Consider the following 22,586-nt stretch of genomic DNA (forward strand, 5'->3'; position numbering starts at 1 on the left):
TTATAAATTTAGAGAGAAAAACAAAAGAAACTGAATAATGTAAGATGTACAGTTGTTCTGCATATTGACCAAATTTATGGCTTTAATCCCGAATCGAGTGACATATCTGACTTTTTGGTATTTCCCAAATCAAAACTTACAAGTTTATATAACAGAGTTGGATTATTACAGTCGGAAGCTTTAGATGAACAAAGTAAACATGAGTAAGTACTATCATAAGCTATCCCTATGACCAAATTCTTTGGCTGATTACAAAGTTACAAAATTTGACAGTTAAAAAAATTACCTACTATAACTTTCTTTATGATTTAAATGGCGTTTGATCCTGGCTTATTAATCGTAGTGTTATATTATACGATTGAAAAATAAGTCCCCGTCAAATTTCTTTTGAAAATGACAATCCATGATCATTTTTGTTGGTCCGATTCATATTTAAAAAATTGACACTTTTGTCTAAAATCAGTATTTAAAAGTTTCTAGATACATAAATCTTGAAACCATAATATGTATATAATAATAACTTATTTATTATATATTTGTTTGTTGATAGTCGTCAAGTAGGGATGCATGATTCGAATCGATTTTAATCGAAGATCGATCTTTTTGCCGAAAATATCGATTAAAATCGATCGATTTTTATCAAACGATCTTTTGGTAGAATCGATTTTTTTTCAACATCGAAGATCGATTTTATTTATACATTTTTACAGGTTTATTTATTTGTTAGAATAAAAAAAAACTTTAGTTTTGCTTGAATATTTGATTCCGGTGCATCTCTAATAACAACTCCAAAATTCCGCCATCTAGCAATGAAAAATTAAGTGTAAGTGCTCGATACCGCATGCGCCGAGGTCTGTTTACCACTTTGATATTAGGTGTCAGATTTTTGTCGGTGATTCCCATATTTTTATATTTTAGATAACAGAATATTTTTTGATTTTAGCTTCTTTCCAACCGACTGATATATCAAAATTACAGAATTTACAAATTCTGTGTCAAAATCATCATAAGCATGCAAAAAGCCGAATAATTATATTTTAACATTGTTATAGTATTTTTAATTTTTACAAGTATGTCTCGGTTTGTGGGTGTTTCTGATTCAGTTTGGGATGACTGTTATTCAGTTTCAATTTTAAATGTGTTAATAAACGGTTTTACGATTTTTATGTATCTAATTTTTTTATGATTATATCGTATTTTTATTATACCAGTACACCGATACATTCAGGTTGCAGCCACACTATCCTAAAAACGGCGTAACGGCGTAACGACCTTGAATCGATTTCCAGTTATTCTATTGGCTGAAATTTTTGACAGATGAATTTGACAGATAAAATTTCTGACAGATGAATGTTTCAGCCAATAGAATTACTGGAAATCTATTCAAGGTCATTACGCCGTTACGCCGATACGCCGTTTTTAGGATAGTGTGGCTGCACCCTCAGAATCGAATATCGATATTTAATAAGATCGATCTTTGGTTACCGATTTTTTTCTGGATCGATCTTGTTATGTCCGATCTTGAATCGATTCAAAATATCGATTTATTTTATTTTTGCGACATCCCTATCGTCAAGTATACTATAGAGATAAGGATAGTTCGATTCCTATCTTCCTGCACTGTCAGTTTTTATACGTCATCTGGGGACCGAGTTGAAGTTGGCGCTAAAGATTGACAGTGACAGTTATTTTTGCTTAGACAAGGAAAGAGAGGGGACGGCTAACACGCATATTCTCCCGTGATCGGTTAGTGAGGCCAAAATTCGATAGGCGGCCATACTTTGGTGACAAGATTTCGAGGTGACACCGAAAGAATTTTTATGTTTTTTGTGACAACTGTTTTGTTTTAAATTTATAAACTGTATTGTTTAGTATGGTGAGATGTTCAGCGTATGGCTGCAAAGGCCGAAGCGAGAAAAAAGTGGCTGGAATTACATTTCACAGGTAAAAATCGATACACAACTTTTGCTATGTAGTCATAAAATGTAAATTTTTTCATTATAGCAGTAAAATATTTAAAATGCTTTTAATATGTTTTGTACCACATCCAAACCAAACTATTTTTAATAATTCCAAGTAGTATTTTCAATATCCTTTATTATAATTAATGTTTAAAACTATAAATAATGCTACTCAGCATGGATTTCTCCAGTGGCGTAGGGAATTATAATCAGAGAAATACAATTTCTGCAATAAACTTTTTTTATATATTTTACATGTAAAAAAATGTATAAAGTATTGTTATCAAATAAGTAAAATAATTGTAAACTATAAAAAAAATTAAAAATTGTAGTGATAAAAAATCTATATGTATGTATAGTTGTTATATAAAACTTAAATTTACCTGCCAAGATTTGCTGGGGGTGGACAAACTTGTGGTGGGCTACTTGTTACTACATATATCTTTTTAAATATTCTTTCAAAAAATTTGCTAATTTAGGTGTATAATAATAGTCTCAGTGAGTAATTAATAAAAATTTAAAAATAAATAAAATAACACAAAGCTTCTAGAATTGTTTATTTTTTTGTGGAAAATTAGGATATTCTTATGATTGAAGGTAACAAATATTAAAAATTACATTATTCGTTGAATCCATACGCAAGTGTAAAGGGGAATGGCTAGATTCATTATTATACCGTATGGTCGAAAAAAAACGACGTCCAGTTGGCTTGTAAATGACGATCGACGACATTCCCCATATAATTTTACATGTAAAATGACAGCGATCTTCATTTCATAGCTATCGCTGACGCCGTCTTTTTTCGATGTCGTTTTGTATAGTTTTTATGTCATTTTATATGTAGAATTATATGGGGAATATCATCGATCGTAATTTACAAGCCAACTGGACGTCGTTTATTTTCGATTATACGGTATAATAATAAATCTAGTCAATTCCCTTCACACTCGCTTACGGATTCAATGAATAATGTAATTTTTAATATTCATTTGTGAAATTGTCATTTCCAAACAAACAAGACGCCGTTTTTTTCGATCATACAGTATATATATATATATATATATATATATATATATATATATATATATATATATATATATATATATATATATATATATATATATACTGTTGAAGCTCATATATATATATATGTATATACGTTTAAAACATATGTTATTACATTATTTTTTATTTAATTATACATTATACACACGTTAATAAATAAATAATTGTCTTGATAATCAGTCCACTGTGACTGTTAAATAAATTTTGCATTATCGACTTAGATATTCTAATATTATAAAGGTGAGACTATAAAATACAAAATTGTATATGCATTACTCAAAAATGAACGATATATTAGTTTACGTTTTAATAAATATTTTGTACCGTCTAGGTACAAGCTAATTTCTGATGCTACGCCATTGGAGAATTTCGCGTGGTGACAACTTGCCTCACTTTCGGCTGCCGTGTTACCTGTCCCCTCTCTTTTCTTGTCTAAGTATTTTTGCATTTGACGGACGAGCGCACAGTGCGTTGGAAGATAAATTTAGCGGGACAAAAGCGTTTGATTAGAAATAAGCCAAAAAATGTGTACTGTAAGAATAAATAGTAGACATTCCAATTGATATAAAAATGCATGAATATTCTTTGTATTTCGATACATTTTTATCTACCAAATTTGGTCGTTTTCTGCTCAGCAAGGCAGAGATCATACTGTTGCGGACCCGTGCCGTGTGAACTCAGCCTTACATTAAATAAATTGTGACTTTCTATCCACACGGAACCGACGAAAAACGTAACAATACGAAAACAAAATATTTACAACTGCTTATATTTTATTCCAAAGCCAAATTATGTTGAAGATTGCCAAAGGTATGTACTTTTCTACTGTACGTATATTATTTGTTAAAATCCTTCGTGCCTTTGTTCTGCAGATATCAAACTTTCACTTTTTTTCAAATATCGATATATTGAATGATGCAGATCTTTTGAGTTACCAATAGTTACCAACACAGGTAGTCACAGTCACAGGGAGTTCAAGCTTAACAGGTGAATGCCCAAAAAGTTTCATTTCAATCGGATAGTATAAAAACAGTAAACAACTTCATCAAAAGGCACTGAGTTTAAAAAATTGTCTTAGATACTTACTATATATGAATTTACAATTACCGAGTGTTAAAATTAAAATTAAAATATCTATCTTAATATTTTTAAAATAAAATATAATTTTTTAAAATAAAATATGAGAAGATTACAAAGTAATTAAAAAATAACTGCTAAAGAGTTTTTTGTAAGTATTTCACCTGATATCATAATTTTATGTATTTGGTAATAGTTTACAATACGGTTTTTGTGTGTCATGTACGAATAATAATATCATAGTTTTATTATCTTGTATTTATTTATTAATAAATTAAGTTGTTAATAAATAAATAATAGTTGCTATATATTAAACCATTTGCTACGTTCTTAGATTTTAAGTCCCAAACATTGCTCTTGAGATTTTGTCCCGCTAGAATAACCATCCGCCTCACTGTGGAGCGCTGGTCAGCGCGTGACGTAGCATTCCACGGCGACTACGACAGCGGCGACTTGACGCGATCGAACAGTTCTTTAGAATATATACTATACAGTCCTTAGATAGTCCTATGACATAACATATACAGGGTGTCCCAGAAATAAGTACAGATACTTTAACTGGTAGGTTCTCAAATTTACGCAAAAAATAATTTTTTCGAAAATTTCTAAAAAAGTTAAATAATTCAGTTATTTTGGACTTATTTGAAAAACGTTAAAGAGAAAATATGTTTCGTTTATCGAGATCTACCACCCCTTAAAATATCTGCACATTTCTGCGGTATTTTTTATTACCTTATATAGTCGAGTCGCTTCCTCTTCTAAAAATTTCACAGCGCGCCGCTGCTCCTCTTACGAACAAATTAAAAAATCTGGAAAAGGCCAATTCCTAGGCTATAACTTTTTGTCACGTGATTAAGCTTGGCCGGCTTAAAGGACATACAGGGCCATTACTACCGCTTTCCCGATCAAAATATTCTAATAAAGTTGCGATGAGCTTTTATAAAGTATAACAAAGATAAATACAGGGTGTCCCAGAAATAAGGGCAAATATTTTAAGGGGTGGTAGATCTCGATGAAAGAAACATATTTTCTCTTTATCGTTTTTCAAATAAGTCCAAAATACACGTTGTTATTTTACTTTGAAAATTTCCAAAAAAAAAATTTTTTCTAAAATTTTGAGAACCACTGGATTTTCTGGATTTTCTTCCTTGTAAATTTAATCTACTACCTATGTTGCCATATTATCAAGAAATTATTTTTTTTAATAAAAACTAAAAAAAATTCCAAAAAAAACTCATAGGCGTATTTCTGGGGTTGAACTATACTACCAGTTAAAATACTTGCACTTATTTCTGGGACACCCTGTATAATAAAATATACAGGATGATTCAAAAAACATGTGCCATCCTCGCGTAAAAATAAGACTTATTTTTCATATCAAAATAGGTCCGATTCTGCTTTGTTTCGTAGCTACAGGGTGTCTTAATAATATTTTGATTCATTATAATTTTCTTCCAAGTACTTTTAGTGCTTTGAATAAAATTTTGGGGGTAAAAGTGTTACATATTTTAATGCTAAAAAAGTCTCAATAAACTCATCAGGGACGTACATATGGGATACATACTGGAATATTTTTCAAAAAAAAACCTGTGCGCCACTAACTTTTTTTCTTTTGATACCAAAATTGTGTATCACGTTGTTCAATTCGGCCTCCTAGATTAGATAAACGCAATTTTATTAATCACAATTAATAAAATTAAAATAAAAATAAAATTAATAAATTATACATTTTACCTAATTTATTATTAAATATTATTACTATTAGTTATTTTTACTATTAGTCCAACATACAACAATTTCAAATAAAAAAAGAATGGTATTTAAGATAATTAAAAAAAAATTTAAAAAGTTTTAACATCCTGTAACTTTAAAACTATGCATTTCCATACCCATGTTTATAGGAACTGTTTTTCATATTGATGAGGAATCATTGAGTACTTATTTAAAACTTTCGCAAGTTAATGATATTAAATTGTTTATTCTACGACAATGTCATTATAACACATTTAACATTGTCATTTGGATGTCATTATGGCTTTCATAATAATACACAAATTTTAAAATAAGAAACAAGCAAAAAAAGGTACCTACGTTTATTTATTGTAAACATTAATTATATCAGTACAATTGGTTAAATGAATTCCAGACGATGACAGGTGAGTTGAATTTTTAGAAAGTAAATTTATTTCCTCAGTGCTTGAACTTGTTGAAGACCCATCATTGCCAGAAATGTTACCCAAAATATTACATGACACTTTTTTCTTATTTTCTTTGGAATTTTCTATATAGCTCTCTGACACTGTGTTAGAGCGCCAACCACCATGTCTTTTAACAGTTAATAAATCCACTCCTGAATCTGCAAGCAACGACGCAGACGATCTACGGAAACAATGCCCAGTGTATTGTTGTGGATTTTGATACACCTAGCCGGCCGAGAACGTAGCACAAGGGAACTATCGTCGCAGTCCTCACTGTGCCATAGCCATCCCGTGCTACAGTTGCAGCCAAAACTGTGCGGCAGCGTAACCGCCACAGTTAAACCTTTTCACGCAGCTTACACACAGCAATGATGGAACATTCGAGTGGGACAAAATTATCGTCCGGAGGTAAAATACCCCCTCAATCGGATCTCCGGGACGGGGTGCCTACTCGAGCGTATCATCGGAGAAACAAAAAACATCAATGTTTCACGTTCGCGGAGTGGAACGTCCGCACTCTACTGGACAAGATAAATTCAAATCGACCAGAGAGAAGAACAGCACTGGTCTCACAGGAACTCCACCGATTAAATATAGATGTTGCCGCTCTAAGCGAAACACGCTTTGCAGATGAAGGTAGTCTCACTGAGGAGCATTACACCTTCTTTTGGAAAGGTCATCCCGCAACACACAGGAGAATTCATGGTGTAGGCATTGCGATCAAAAACGAAATCGCCACCAAGTTAACAGAAGTACCTATTGGTGTCTCCGAACGTCTTATGACCCTAAGGTACCCCATATCAGACAAAACTTACGTCAACATCATTAGTGCCTACGCTCCCACCCTTGACGCTAAAATTGAAGATAAGGATAAATTTTACCAAGCTTTACAAAATGCCCTTCAACGAATTCCAAAGCACGAACGAATCATCTTGCTAGGTGACTTTAATGCCCGTGTAGGCAAACAACAGGAAATATGGCCTGACGTATTGGGAAAACATGGAATGGGAAACGCAAATAGCAATGGTGAACGCTTATTAACAACATGCGCAGAGTATAATCTTTGCATCACCAATACGTGGTTCATGTTGAAGGACAAGTTTAAAGGTACCTGGAAACATCCTAGATCAGGCCACTGGCATCAATTGGACCACATAATCGTTCGAAGGACGCATCTAAAAGATGTTAGGCTCACAAAGCTAGAGTAGATGCCGAATGCGGCACTGACCACCGACTTTTAATTTCAAAAATGAAAATCCAGTTAAAACCCAAACATCCACGCTGTAAAAAGCAAAACAACATGACCAGATTGAACGTACGGGGCCTAGAAAACAACAATACCGCCGACGCCCTCCGGGAAGCCATCAAAGAATCACTTCCACCGATAACTTCAATCTCAGTATTGGAAGCTGAACAAGGCTGGACACAATTAAGGGATGCGATTCATAAAACCAGCGAAGCAGTACTGGGAAAGTCGAACAAAAAAGAAACAACCAGACTGGTTTGACGAAAATCAACCGCATATACAGGCTTTGTTGGAACAAAAGCATAGAGCATATCAAGCCGTCACTGCAAATCCACATAATCCAAGACTGGTAGACAACTTTAAAGCAGCCAACAACACACAAAAAGCGAATCAGATTCAAGAGTACGCCACGCATCACGATTATCGTAAATTCTTCGAGGCTGTAAAAGAAGTATACGGCCCAACTAAGAAGGTAAGCTGCCCAATCATGGCTCAAAATGGCGAACTTCTAAAAGAGAGGAAGAACAAATTAGAAATCGCTGGAAAAGAACATTACACCCATATCCTTAACCAAGAAAACAACCCCAATATGGAAGCATTAAACACAATACCTCAGTATAACAGCCTCGATGTATTAGACATCCCAATAACAGAACAAGAAATAAAGACCTCCATAAAACAGCTTAAAACAACAAATCAGCTGGCTGTGACGATATTCCGGCGGAAATCTATAAGTGTGCAAGTAAAGAACTTATTGGTCATCTTAAGGCTCTCTTTGATGTCGTATGGGAAAGCGGAGAGGTACCTCAGGATTTTCACAATGCGAATATAGTGAATATATTTAAGAACAAAGGAAGTGCATCAGACTGCGGAAATTACCGGGGAATTTCGCTATTGGCTATCGGCGGAAAAATTCTTGCAAAAAATAATGTCAAACCGCCTGCACCCACATATAGAAAAAATTCTTCCAGAATCGCAAACGGGTTTTCGTACCAACCGCGCGGCACAAATCGATTCCATATTTTCCATCCGTCAACTACAGGAAAAAAAAGAGCAGCAGTCTAAACTTTATGTTGCATTCATCGATCTAACAAAAGCCTTCGACTCTGTGAACAGAGATGCGCTTTGGGCAATTATGGAAAAGTTCGGTGTACCCAACAAATTTCTTACAGTGTGTAAAAGCCTCCATAACAACAACAAGTCAAGAGTGTCACATCATGGATCACTGAGCGACCCATTCCTAACAAATACAGGAGTTAGGCAGGGATGTGTCTTAGCGCCTCTCCTATTCAACATATTCATGGCAGCGCTCTCCATTATAGTGGACAGCAAACTGCAGGATGGGCATTAGAAACAGATATGACGGCGGTCTGTTCAACATAAAAAGACTCAGGGCAAAAACACGTACAAAATTTATCACAGAACTTCAATACGCTGACGACTGCGCTCTAGTTGCAAACACGGTACAACAATTACAAGAAATGTTGAACACATATACCTGGGCATACGAGGCTTTGGGCCTTAAGCTGAACATCGGCAAAACTAAAATCATGTGCACTCCCCCCCGGAAGATCACAACAATGCTATAAAAATCGGAGAAGAACTATTCGAATATGTGGCGGAATTCAATTACCTTGGCAGTTTGATTTCGGAAAAGACCAATATTGACTCTGAAATTCAGCACAGGATTAGTAGCGCCTCAAGAGCATTCTGGAAATTAAAAGACAGGGTTTTCTACAATCATGACTTGAGTACAAAAACAAAACTTGCAATATACCGAGCAATTATAATCCCCACCATGATATATGGGAGCGAAACCTGGGTGCCTTACCGCCGACACATGAACGCATTGGACAAGTTGCAACAGAGACACCTTAGACAACTCTTAAGAGTCCGGTGGTTCCATCATGTCTCAAACGTATCGGTCCTTGAAAAATCTAACTGCTAGAGTATTGAAGTCATGGTCACAAAATCCCGCTTAAGATGGGCTGGTCACGTATGCAGAATGCAAGAAAACCGCATACCAAAATCTCTGCTTTACGGTGAGCTTGTGGACGGTAAGAGGAGGCCGGGTGGACAACTGAAAAGATACAAGGACATTTTCCACGAAAATTTGAAGTTTCCACAAAAATTGAAGTCATGGTCACAAAATCCCGCTTAAGATGGGCTGGTCACGTATGCAGAATGCAAGAAAACCGCATACCAAAATCTCTGCTTTACGGTGAGCTTGTGGACGGTAAGAGGAGGCCGGGTGGACAACTGAAAAGATACAAGGACATTTTCCACGAAAATTTAAAGGGAATTAACATGCAGAATGAGTGGGAAAAAGCAGCTCACAATAGAACTCAATGGAGAAGGGTTGTAAACTCAGTTAACAGCGGCAACCAAAAGTAGAGAGGCAACAAAGCAATGAGATTTTTGAATGTCCGGAGTGCGGTAGGCAGATAACATCACGTATCGGGCTTTTCAGTCACAGAAAAGCTCATGAAAGAAAACGCCTTGCGTGACCATTTTCTTTATGTGTGTCGAATACTCGTCAGCGAGTAACGGCTGTATATATATGTATGTATGTATGGATTTTGAAGACTTAGCTTGATTTTCATGCATCCGTTATACGTTGATACGATGGTCCGACGGTGCTCTGATTGGTCATAGCGTTTTCGCGCCACTTTTCATCCGTAAATATTTTACTTCAGCCCGTCAACGGACCCGTTCATACCTTTGAATAAGAAGACTAAGGAGGGAGCATAATGCTATCCATGTATTCATGCATGGTGGGCGGAAAAGGCACCATAAAAGCTCTCTAGGGTGGGGATCCTTGACAGTTCTGTTTGACGATTCATTTGACACATTTGAATTTGATTTGAAATTTTGTGGATTTGTCAGTCTTTACGGAGCTTATTTTATGTTATTTATTATTTATTCTACTACTGATAGTTGTATAAAGGTAGTAAATCTAGATGGAAATTGTGGCAGAACTTAAATTAACAGTGACACTATCGCGATTTATCGAAAAAGACTCTAAAATAGTTGGTTGTGTAGCGTGCGGTAGATCTCGGTTAAAATTGAGTGAAATAATGGTACAACTTTTCGCTAGTAAGTGACTATATAATATACATACGTGTAGTAAACCGATCATTTATGAAATTCACTTAAATTAACTAAATTATATATTTTGCTTGCATTTTAGCTTTTATTTATTACTTGTCAAAGATTAGATGTCAAAGAATTTAGATACGTTAATTTGACTTACCTGCTTCAGTAGCGTATCGGATGTTTGTGTTAATAAATACTTATTATAACTTATCTATTTTTTATTAGAATTATATATTTTATAACAATTTTAATAACTACCAACATTTATTCACAACGTAAAATAAAACAACAAATTATTGAGTCTACCCCACGTCTACCCTACATCATAGTTTTACATTTTTTAAATAAAATTAGAACGACACTGATAAACCGGAATTTAAGTCGGCCATATTTGAGGCCGATCGCGGTGTACCTAAGATTTTTGATATGCTCCTTCCTTAGTCTTCTTATTCAAAGGTTCATACGATAACGGACGTTTTGACACTTTTTTGACAAATCTAATCTAACCTTAATAAAAATATCAGTAAAATAGCAAAATCGTTATGGAAACGAAAATATAAAATAACACCAACGTATATCCGATAAACGGAGGCATGAAAATGCAATACATTTAAAAACTGCATTATTTTCTAACCAATCAAAGTCTTTAAATTCTACCAATAAAATTAATATCGTATCAACGTATCGTCGGACAACGGATGCATGAAAATCAAGCTTTACGAAAAATGCTATTTTATACGACATTTTCCCTAAAATATTAATGCCAACGGGTTGCTTAATACATTTTCCATTTCTGTACCCCACAAAAAATCGAGTATGCTCTGTGTTGCTTGGCCGCATAGCTATATATCTTCGAACCATTTCCACCATATTTATTCCTTCAACATTCCGTTTCGTTATAAAAAAAATCTCGTGATATCTTTGTTTTCGTAAATGGAATAATGACATGAATGCATTGTCCTTCATCTGTAACATTTTGCAGCTGCAGATTTGTTAACTCGATACGCTGGCAGGCTCCGGCAAGTCCCACTATCCACTATCAATGAAACTTTTGTCAGGAAATAAGTTTTATCATCGGCTTTCGGCTTCCCACAAAAAAACGAGTTATGTCTTCTTTTCTTAAAATTCTCGATTTTTTTTGACCGAAATCCTTCCGATTTTCTTTTTAGAAATGCAATTAAATGGACGTACTTACCAATATCTGTATTTCTCTTCACTGATATAACTGAACGTATATAGCATGGAATAACATACCCAAAGTGATGAAGCCTTCCTATGTTTTGAAAGATGTTCAAAATATGCCATGAGAACTTTTTCGTTACTACTATTCTTAATTCCTTTCCCTTTACACCAATCTTCAAGTTTTACATAGGCTTGCTCGTACCTTTGTCTTGATTTTTTGGGAAGTAGGGAATCGACAACGTTTTGCGCAACGCCTTCATATCCGAAGGGACACTTTCAGAATCAGAATCACCCATAATATTATTTTATGCTTTTTGCTAAAACCATGCTAAAACTGAACGTTTAACACAAAATTGAACATCAATAATTGAGTTGGCAAAGTCAAAATGGAAACAAACAACAAGCACGGTTACCACGGCGTCGACTAATATGGGCACCTGATAATTTTGAATTTTAATTTTTATGAGGATATCTCTAATATTTTAAATTAAATCAAATCTCTTTGGATCGACCCTCGTGTCGCGTCGTAGATTAAATTTTGAATAATACACGTTCGGTACGAACTTTTTAATGAAAGTGTAACTAAGCCTTAACGTTACACGCGTTTCATTATGATATTCGTATCGAACTTGTATCATTTATAACTATAAAGGTTGTTTCTTGGATCAAGGCAAGTTAATAAAATTGCGTTTATCTCATCAAGGCGGCCAAAATCGACAAAATATCAAGAGACAACTTTTAATTAGCATTAAACTGCTTACACTATTTTGTTAACAAGAGAAAAAAAACTCAGTGGCGTACATGCTTTTTTTAGAGAAATATTCCAGTGATAACCCATATGCACGTCCCTGGTGAATATGTCGACACTTTTTTAGCTTTAAAATATGTCGCATTTATAGTTATTTTTACCATCAAAATTTCATTCGAAACGGTAAAAGTGTTTGGAAGAAAATTATAATAAATCAAAAGAATATTAAGACTTTAACACCCTGTAGCTACGAAACAAAGCAGAATCGGACCTATATGTTGATATAAAAAAAATCTTATTTTTACGTGAGGTATCTCCCCACGAGAGATGGCACATGTTTTTGAACCACCCTCTATAATAAAAACTCATCGCACCTTGGGTTGGAAACAATAATTTTAAAAATCGCGTCCTCGATTACGTAACTAAAAGTTTAATTGGGATCGAATATAGATAAGTAATACCAGAAAATATTTTGGGGATGGAATTTAATTTCAATTTTGTTTTATCTGTAGAAACTAACACTTATGCCCACTTGCACCGTTTGTATAAACTTTGTTTAAAGGCTAAACAGTGATTAACTATAATAAAATATGTATAGTTAATCACTGTTTAGCCTTTAAACAAAGTTTATACAAACGGTGCAAGTGGGCATTAATGTATTGTAGCACATATTTAACACATTTAATGCGTCTACATAAGGACTTAATATACATGAAACGAAAAGTGAGCCATTTGAAGATGGAAATAGTTAGTCTTTTGAAGGAAAAGTTTGGAAAAGTTGTGGACATAAATGAACTTGAAAGAGCAATATTGCAACGATCATTTCAAAAAAATTACGTCAACGAGTTAGAGGAAGTTTTATTGAAGAAAATGGTTTACGATTTAAGAATTAAAATGACTGACGTCAAAGGGTTATACATAGATGAACTCGAGCATTGGCAGGTAAATTTTTATTAGTAGATGTGTTATCTGTGTTAGTAGTATCTTCCTACGCATGATTTATCTTCTTATACATAAATAATTAATTATGTACTTATATCATTCTAGAATAGTGTTTCAATACAATATATAATCTCGAACGGGACAATTTACAGTCCCTGGATTGTCTTTACAAGAGGAAAAACTTTTTTATTATTGACATTTTGAGAAAAATGCATTCTTCAGAAAAACTTTTGCTTATTCTAAAATAGTTTAATCCCGTTTATACTTTTTCAAATTTCCATACCGTTTAAGAGAAAATTAGGAAAAACATGAAAATATGGTTGAATTTTTTCCTAAAAATCAAAGGGCATTCTTTGATAGATTGTTATTGATCTTTTTATTGATACAATGTTTATTAACGTCATATTTTTTGCAGTTTTAAAATTTAAAAAAGCATAAAATTTATTTACTTCAATACTACTGAAAGGGCTATAATAGGTATCGGAAAATGTGATACTTTAACAACAGCAAAAAATACCACGTTAATCAAAATTAATAATAACCATCAAAGAATGAAATGCAAATTATATTATCATATAAACGCCCTTTGATTTTTAGAACTTCATATGTTTCATATTTTTTTTTTATTTTCTCTAAAACGGTATGGAAATTTGGAAAAGTATAAACGTATATAATTATTGACATTTTGAGATAAATGCATTCTTTATGCACAGTTTAATCTCGTTTATACTTTTTTAATTTTCCATACCGTTTTTGAGAAAATTAGAAAAACATGAAAATATGGTTGAATTTTTTCCTAAAAATCAAAGAGCGTTTCTATGGAAATGTAATTTCGTTTTCATTCTTTGATAGATTGTTATTGAACTTCATGTTTTATGTTTTTTTTAATTTTCTCTAAAACGGTATGGAAATTTGGAAAAGAATAAACGGGATAGCAAAATACCTAGAAAAATACGCTATACCGAGTGCGTCTCAAAAGTGGCTCACCCCTATAACTTTTTTTTATTTTTTCAGTTAAAAAATGAGATTTGGTATGTTAGGATATAACATAAATTAGGAATGATTGACGTATTCAATTATTTTCGGTCACTTCCTCTTTCACCGGAAATAACTACAACTTTTGATTTTTAAATTACACCTTCTGTATTTTTTTACTTTATTCGATAGAAAATAACACTCGGAATAGAACGACATATCATATTATGTCAACTTTTGAAATTTTCGCATATGGTTTATTTGAAATTATAACATGCGGTTCATAACAAAAATGTGACTCAAATATCATGTGTTTGGTATCAAATTATTCGTAAAAAAAATATTTTTCCGAATATGCTAATGAGCCACCCTCGTTCCATTTGAAAAAATTGAGATATGATTAAAAATACGATTTGGGCATCTTTTAACCGGCCAGGACAAGAGACTAGACACATTAGACGATCAAATCTATTTTTTCAAGGCTTATTGATTATAAATTAGTATTTTTAACATAGCCATGGCACTCTAGATTGAAATTTAAAACACGATTTTTTAATAAGCGAAAATATCAAAAGTTGACATATGATATTATGTCATTCTATTCAGAATGTCACTTTTTATCACATAAAATAAAAAAAATACCGAGAGTGCCAATTAAAAATCAAAAGTTGTAGTCATTTCCGGTGAAACAGGAAGTGACCAAAAACAGCTGAATATGCCAATCAATCCTAATTTATGTCATATACTAACATACCAAATCTCGTTTTTTTATCTGAAAAAATAAAAAAGTTATAGGAGTGAGCCACTTTTGACACGCACCTGGTATAGAAAAAATACAAATTTCCTATTGATTGACATAATAGCAATATATAAAATACCTCTCCACCTGCATATTTTATTCTTGAGGAAAATCCTGTTTTCTGACTAGCCATCACAGATGCGCCCTTTTTGCGCGATTTTTCGAACAGATGCGCGATTTTTCGAACTTGAAAATAATTTCCAACGATTTCTCTTAGCCGATTTACTTATTACAATTTTCCTTTAAAGTGATACGATAAGTAGTTTCTGAGATACAGCCATTCTTAGTCGACCACCCGGGACATACCTAAGATGACAGCGATCTTCACTCCATAACCATCGTTGACGCTGTTTTTTTTTCGATCGTATTGTATAACTTCTTTACTAGAATATACACGAAAACAGTTAACTTTGAAATCTGGACACGCGTTTGTCTAACCATGTGGGCTTCATCAGCATATCATTAAAACAAAACTCTAAGACACTTGATTGGCATTCTTTACAAGGGCGTAACTACGAGTATAACGTAAATTAAAGAAGCCCAACAGAACCAGCTTAGCGCAACAATATATTAACGGAAATATATCAACAGTATAAAAGAATAAAAAGGAAAGGAACTCATATGTTCTACCGAGTGTTTTACAAAAGTGGCTCACCCCTATAAGTTTTTTATTTCTTTTTTAATAAAAAATAAAATTTGGCATGTCAGTATATGACATAAATGGGGATTGATTGACGTATTCAATTAGTTTCGGTAACTTTCACTGTTTCATCCAAAGATATTTAAACTCAACTCACCGGAAATGACTACAACTTTTGATTTGTAAATGGTACTCTGGGTGTTTTTGTTTTGCTTTATTGGACAGAAAATGACATTTTGAAAATAATTACATTTCATATTATGTCAACTTTTCAAATTTTTAACTAAAAAAATAACAAATTTGATTGTCTTAGTGTCTTTTCCTGGCCGGTTAAAAAATGCCTAAATCTTATTTTCAATCATAACTCATTTTTTTTACTTGAAACATAAATTGGTACCGCATACTTAATATTTCGAGTGTAATTTCGAGTCAAACCTGGCGTTACATTTACGGCCGTGGCTCTCTAGATTGAGATTTAAAATACTATTTTTTAAGTGAAAATGTGAATGCCATTTTCTATCGAATAACAATAATACCGAGGGTAGCGGTTAAATATCAAGTCATTTCCGGTAGAATCGACCAAAATTAACTGAATACGTCAATCAATCCCTCATTTATATCATAAAAAAACGTACCAAATATCATTCCTTTATCTGAAAAATAAAATAAGATTCAATTTGCGAATAATAACTTACCTTTAATGAAGCTAATGGTTAGTTAGACATTGCGTCCAGAGTAAAGTGTTTTAGTGTATTGGGAGTGTTCTCATACCAAAACTTAGGGGTTATAACTAAAAATTATTTCATTTATAGAGAAAAATTGTACAGTGCCAAATAGACCTGGCCAAGGAGTTGAAAGAAAATACTAAGCGTTTGGAGCTATTAACAGTAATGAATAAAGAGAAAAAAGAACTGGCAAAATTTGTTGATTCTCAGCAAAGGAAAAAAGAAAAACTTCAATATATTGAAACTATACATAAAGATTTTATGAAGGATATGAAAAAACTAGAAGAGATTGCAGCAGATCAGCAACGAACATTACAAGATCTTAGAGAAGAAATAAAATTATTGAAAACCAAAGGTAGCATAATATTCCGATTTTTATAGTATTACAATAAAAAATTGCTCATATAAATATTAGCAACTGTCTCATAACAACTTTACGCGTTGCTGAACCTTTCAATGGCAACCGAATCTTCCTTCTTTCTATTTCGATTTTATTTTGAATTTGGAAAGTGCCCATAAGGACAATGTAAATACTATTTGTCACTCTCCAAGGCTTTTGATAATTTCGGAGCGGTTCGGCTTTTTCCGGAATTATGTCGCCAAATATTATTTATTCAAATTTATTATTATTTTCTATTAATTTTTTAAATAAAATACAGTGTGTTGTATATAAGAAACTCTATTTTATATAAGGAAATGTATGAAATACTTATGAAACTATTTACAAACATTAAACTTATGAAACATTAGAAACCGACGTTATGCCACGATCCACGATGGTTTTTGCAGTTCACAGTTCACACAGCTTTTTAAGTTTTTAATTTTACAATTATCACAGCTTTGAATAAATAAAATATAAATTACACTCACAAGATAGCAATAATTACTTTGCAAATGGATGCTTTAAACGGTTTTCGGTATTTTTTCAATGGGGGCGGTTTAAATTTTGAACTGTGATTTTGAAAGACTTTATAATTTTTGAAGATTCTCACTTTGACAAGAGAAAATTATTTCTGTTCTTGTATGGGAGTTCTTGTTTGCGGTTATTCTTAGCAACCGCTATGGCAGCGCCCTACAGCATATGCGCTCCAAAACAATTATAAGTTTTGGCAGCAAGCCGAGCATTCCAATCTAAACTCGTTTCCTTTATCTATGACTATAATTTGATATTATTAAGGTTTCAACTGACGTTTCCTTTCCTAACAACCATCATCAATGTTATTTTCTTAAATAGGACGCTGAATTTTTTCAGTTTTTTTTAAAGCTTATGAGATCCCAAATACATTGCGGTAGCACACTAGGCTAAACAATATACAGGGTGAGACTTAAATAAATGCAAATATTTTCAGGATTGGTAGATCTCGATAAAAGAAACATATTTTCTATTTACCGTTTTTAAAATAAATCCAAAATAACCGACTAATTTCACTTCGAAAATTTCCAAATAAAAAATATTTTTGCTAAAATTTTGAGAACTACTGGATCTGTTCTGGATTTTCTTTTTTCTAAATTCAATCTACTACCTATGTTGCCATATTATCAAGAAATTATATTTTTTAACTAAAAGCTAAAAAAATCCATGTATAATCAAAAAATTCCAAATTTTCAAATTTTTTTTCGAAAAAAAACTTATAATCGTGTTTCTGGGATCGAAATATACTACCCCTAAAAATATTTGCACTTATTTAAGACTCACCCTGTATAATAAAGAATATTCCCATCGGATAGAGAGTAAGAGTACCGAATCTAGGGGAGGGGAGGGGGCAAACTGAGGCACGTGCCAAGGGCGGCAGTTTCAGGGGGCACCAAAATCATAATATAATTCCTATGGGATTGAAAATAAAAAAAACTTGCTCCACAAAGCACCAAAACCGGACAAGGGGTATGCACTATCAAATATTTGCAACGGTTAAAAAAAATTGTAGATCCGGGACTGATTCCCACAAAATTAATGTATTGGAGAAAGACGGATATAGGTACCACAAATTAACTTAGATAACACACATATAATTAAATAGAGATAAGTAAGTCTGTGGAGATCACTATGATTATGTATTAATCCGGAAAATTCGGTTTTCCGAAATATTTTCGAAAGTAATCGTTATTTATAGATTTTGAAATATAACGATATCCGAAATATCTTCGAAAGTAATCGTTATTTATAGATTTTGAAATATAACGATATAATGTTGTAAGGCGCAACATTTCTTTAATTAAGATGATTAATCTTTGCATCTCTTCTGATTTGCGAAACCCTTGTAGTGTTCATTCTTATAGAAGTAATAATTATTATCTGTATCAAATAAATATTAAAAAGTGTAAACTAGGAATGGCACAGGAGGTGTTAAAACGTAAAGAAACAATAAAAGAACGAGAAAGGACGACTGGTAAACCAGTTTCAAAAACCGAAGAGGAAGAAATAAAACAATGGATTCAGTATGATGAGTATGTCAGTGAACAAGAGACAGAGGACGAGGAAGACAAAGAACAAATTAAAAAACGTATAAGTATACCGGGCTAGTAAGTATAATTTTCTTTCTTTTCAGTTATTTATGTCGATCGTAATTCTACTTAGCATTCAAAATTTTTCAAAAGAAATTCAATAATTAAAACAAATAGACGCCAAAGTATAGTCACCACTTTAGTATATAGTCACCACAAAGTATAGTCACCACTTTCATTATAGACCATAGACCCAATACTACAAATACTTTCTAAATATTAAAAAAATATGAGGAACTTATATAATATAGATCATACCAAATAAACCTTTAGTCACGTGATTAAGCTTTCTTTTAATCAAAATATTTTAGAAAACAAAAATAAATTAATTATAAATATATATAAACAGTTATTATTTACATCAACAAAACTCACCTCCTTAACAGCACTTAAGGGACATAAAGGGCCGTCATTACCGCTTTCCCGTTAAAAATATTTTAATAAGGTTGCGTGCGATGAGTTTTTTTACAACGGCTAATAGGCTATCTTGTACACCTCGCACTAAAAGAGGATTTAAAAAGAACAATATTCGACTGCAAGGTTAGGTCGGTCAAGTTTGCCCCCCGTATTAGAGAAAATTGAAAAATAAATATACCACTATTTTGCACACATTTTGCACAATTTTGCACACCATAAATGATATTTTGCACACTTACCTAAGAGAAACCAGAGCCGTTTTTTAAACGGGGGGCAAACTTGGTCGTTCCCCCCCATTTGTTACGAAATTGATTTATTTCTATGTACATCGATTCGGCTAATTTTGCACACCTATTTTTAAATTTTGCACACCTATTTTTAAATTTTGCACACCCTTTTGACGAAAGTTATAAGGGGTTGAAAATTTGAAATTTCCCCCCATCTGTGACTAAATTGAATTTTGTTTATATCAAATGAATCGTCTAATTTTGCACAATTTTGCACGCCTATTTTTGAATTTTGCACACCATCCTGATTAAAGTTATGAAGGTTTGAAAATTTGCAATTTCCCCCCATCTGTCACGAAATTGAATTTTGTGTATATCAAACGAATCGGCTAATTTTGCACAATTTTGCACAGCTATTTTCGAATTTTGCACACTCTCCTGACAAAAGTTATAAGAATTTGAATATTTGAAATTTGTCCCATTGTGTGTGAAATGTCCCATTTAAAAAAAACATAAGTATGAGCAAAAAATATTATAGTTTTAAGAACTCTCGTGTGGAAGCTTTAGTGATTTGTCATACGGTGGCGCTTTTGAACATAATCGAAGCCTGAAAATGCTAATATTTTAAATTTTGAGGACTACGCGCGGCGATATTTCGTACGGTGTTGCCAAACATATTTTATTTCTTGATATTTAAAGAAATATGTATTGATTATATATTTCGTATATTCGATAGAACATGAGGCATCCTAAGGCTATGAAAAAAAACGTAGCTATGAAAATAAAATTTTAGATTTTTAATTTTTTTTTGTACCTTCTAATAAAAATTACTTCTATTCCAATAAAAAATTAACTAGTATGATTATGTGTTATCTGTGCTAGTATTAGGAAACTGGAGTAAATACGGAGAATATTAATTCGTTCCCTAAGATGAGCACTACTAAGTAATTTTTTAAAATTCGACCCATAAGGGGGTGTAATTAGATAAAGGGATGTAATTATACAAAAAAAAAATCTGTACGTAGGTACAGATTTTTCAGAGGAGTATGAACTTTTGCACAGATGTGGCGCATTTGAACATTGATAAGCGATTTTTGGAAATGTATAGCCTAAGGGTAGTGAAACTGGGGGGTGAAATTTTGTACAAAAAATGTTAGTTCTAGGAGTATGAAATTTTGTACAGAGTTTCCTTAAGTGACGAAAGTGAGTACCTAGAAGCTAATTTTTGACATTCATCCCTTAGAAATAAGGGATAAAAATTTGTACAAAAGGTTAAAATCGGTTTTAGAAGTATGAATTTTGCAGACGTTCCTTATGTAACGTAATTTAGCATTAAGAAGCAATTTTTGGAAATTCGCCCTCTAAGGGTGTGAAATGAGGGGTTGAACGTTCTGGAACAATAAATTCTGTTCAAGGAATATGAGAATTTGCACAGAGGTTCCTTATGTAGCGTAATTGAATAATTAGAGTGATTTTTGGAATTCATTCCTTAAGGGAGTAAAACTAGGGGTGAAAATTTGTACAAAAATTTGTTAAAATCGGTTTTAAAAGTATGATTTTTGCAGACGTTTCTTATGTAACGTAATTTAGCACTAAGAAGCAATTTTTGGAAATTCGCCCTCTAAGGGTGTGAAATGAGGGGTTGAACGTTCTGGAACAATAAATTCTGTTCAAGGAATATGGGAATTTGTACAGAGGTTCCTTATGTAGCGTAATTGAATAATTAGAGTGATTTTTGGAATTCATTCCTTAAGGGGGTAAAACAAGGGGTGAAAATTTGTATAATTTTTTATGTAAAATCCGTTCTAGGACTAGGAGTATGAAATTCTGTTCAGAGGTCCCTTAAATGATGAAAGTGAGTACCTAGAAGCGAATTTTAGGCATGCATCCCCTAAAAATAAGGGATGAAAATTTGTACAAAAATTTTGTTAACATCGGTTTTAGAAGTATGAATTTTGCAGACGTTCCTTATGTAACGTAATTTAGCACTAAGAAGCAATTTTTGGAAATTCGCCCTCTAAGGGTGTGAAATGAGGGGTTGAACGTTCTGGAACAATAAATTCTGTTCAAGGAATATGAGAATTTGCACAGAGGTTCCTTATGTAAGCGTAATTGAATAATTAGAGTGATTTTGGAATTCATTCCTTAAGGGGTAAAACTAGGGGTGAAAATTTGTACAAAAATTTGTTAAAATCGGTTTTAAAAGTATGATTTTTGCAGACGTTTCTTATGTAACGTAATTTAGCACTAAGAAGCAATTTTTGGAAATTCGCCCTCTAAGGGTGTGAAATGAGGGGTTGAACGTTCTGGAACAATAAATTCTGTTCAAGGAATATGAGAATTTGCACAGAGGTTCCTTATGTAGCGTAATTGAATAATTAGAGTGATTTTTGGAATTCATTCCTTAAGGGGGTAAAACTAGGGGTGAAAATTTGTACAAAAATTTGTTAAAATCGGTTTTAGAAGTATGAATTTTGCAGACGTTCCTTATGTAACGTAATTTAGCACTAAGAAGCAATTTTTGGAAATTCGCCCTCTAAGGGTGTGAAATGAGGGGTTGAACGTTCTGGAACAATAAATTCTGTTCAAGGAATATGAGAATTTGCACAGAGGTTCCTTATGTAGCGTAATTGAATAATTAGAGTGATTTTTGGAATTCATTCCTTAAGGGGGTAAAACTAGGTGAAAATTTGTATAATTTTTTATGTAAAATCCGTTCTAGGACTAGGAGTATAAAATTCTGTTCAGAGGTCCCTTAAATGATGAAAGTGAGTACCTAGAAGCGA

At 32.9% G+C, this 22,586-nt stretch overlaps 1 protein-coding gene across 2 annotated transcripts in view; it reads left to right on the forward strand.

Moving 5' to 3' along the window:
• The window catches only part of LOC115878135 (cilia- and flagella-associated protein 44), a 202,647-nt gene that overhangs the window by 162,599 nt on the left and 17,462 nt on the right, over positions 1 to 22,586 (forward strand). For both annotated transcript variants that reach the window (XM_030894520.1, XM_030894513.1), the window contains exons 28-31: positions 13 to 203; positions 13,239 to 13,515; positions 16,742 to 17,009; positions 18,982 to 19,174. In XM_030894520.1, the coding sequence (XP_030750380.1) occupies positions 13 to 203; positions 13,239 to 13,515; positions 16,742 to 17,009; positions 18,982 to 19,174 (929 nt within the window). The remainder of the gene's footprint in view (positions 1 to 12; positions 204 to 13,238; positions 13,516 to 16,741; positions 17,010 to 18,981; positions 19,175 to 22,586) is intronic.

Source organism: Sitophilus oryzae, unplaced genomic scaffold, assembly GCF_002938485.1.
Source record: "Sitophilus oryzae breed Bouriz unplaced genomic scaffold, Soryzae_2.0 scaffold_1062_pilon_pilon, whole genome shotgun sequence".
In the NCBI taxonomy this organism is placed as follows: Eukaryota; Metazoa; Arthropoda; class Insecta; order Coleoptera; family Curculionidae; genus Sitophilus; species Sitophilus oryzae.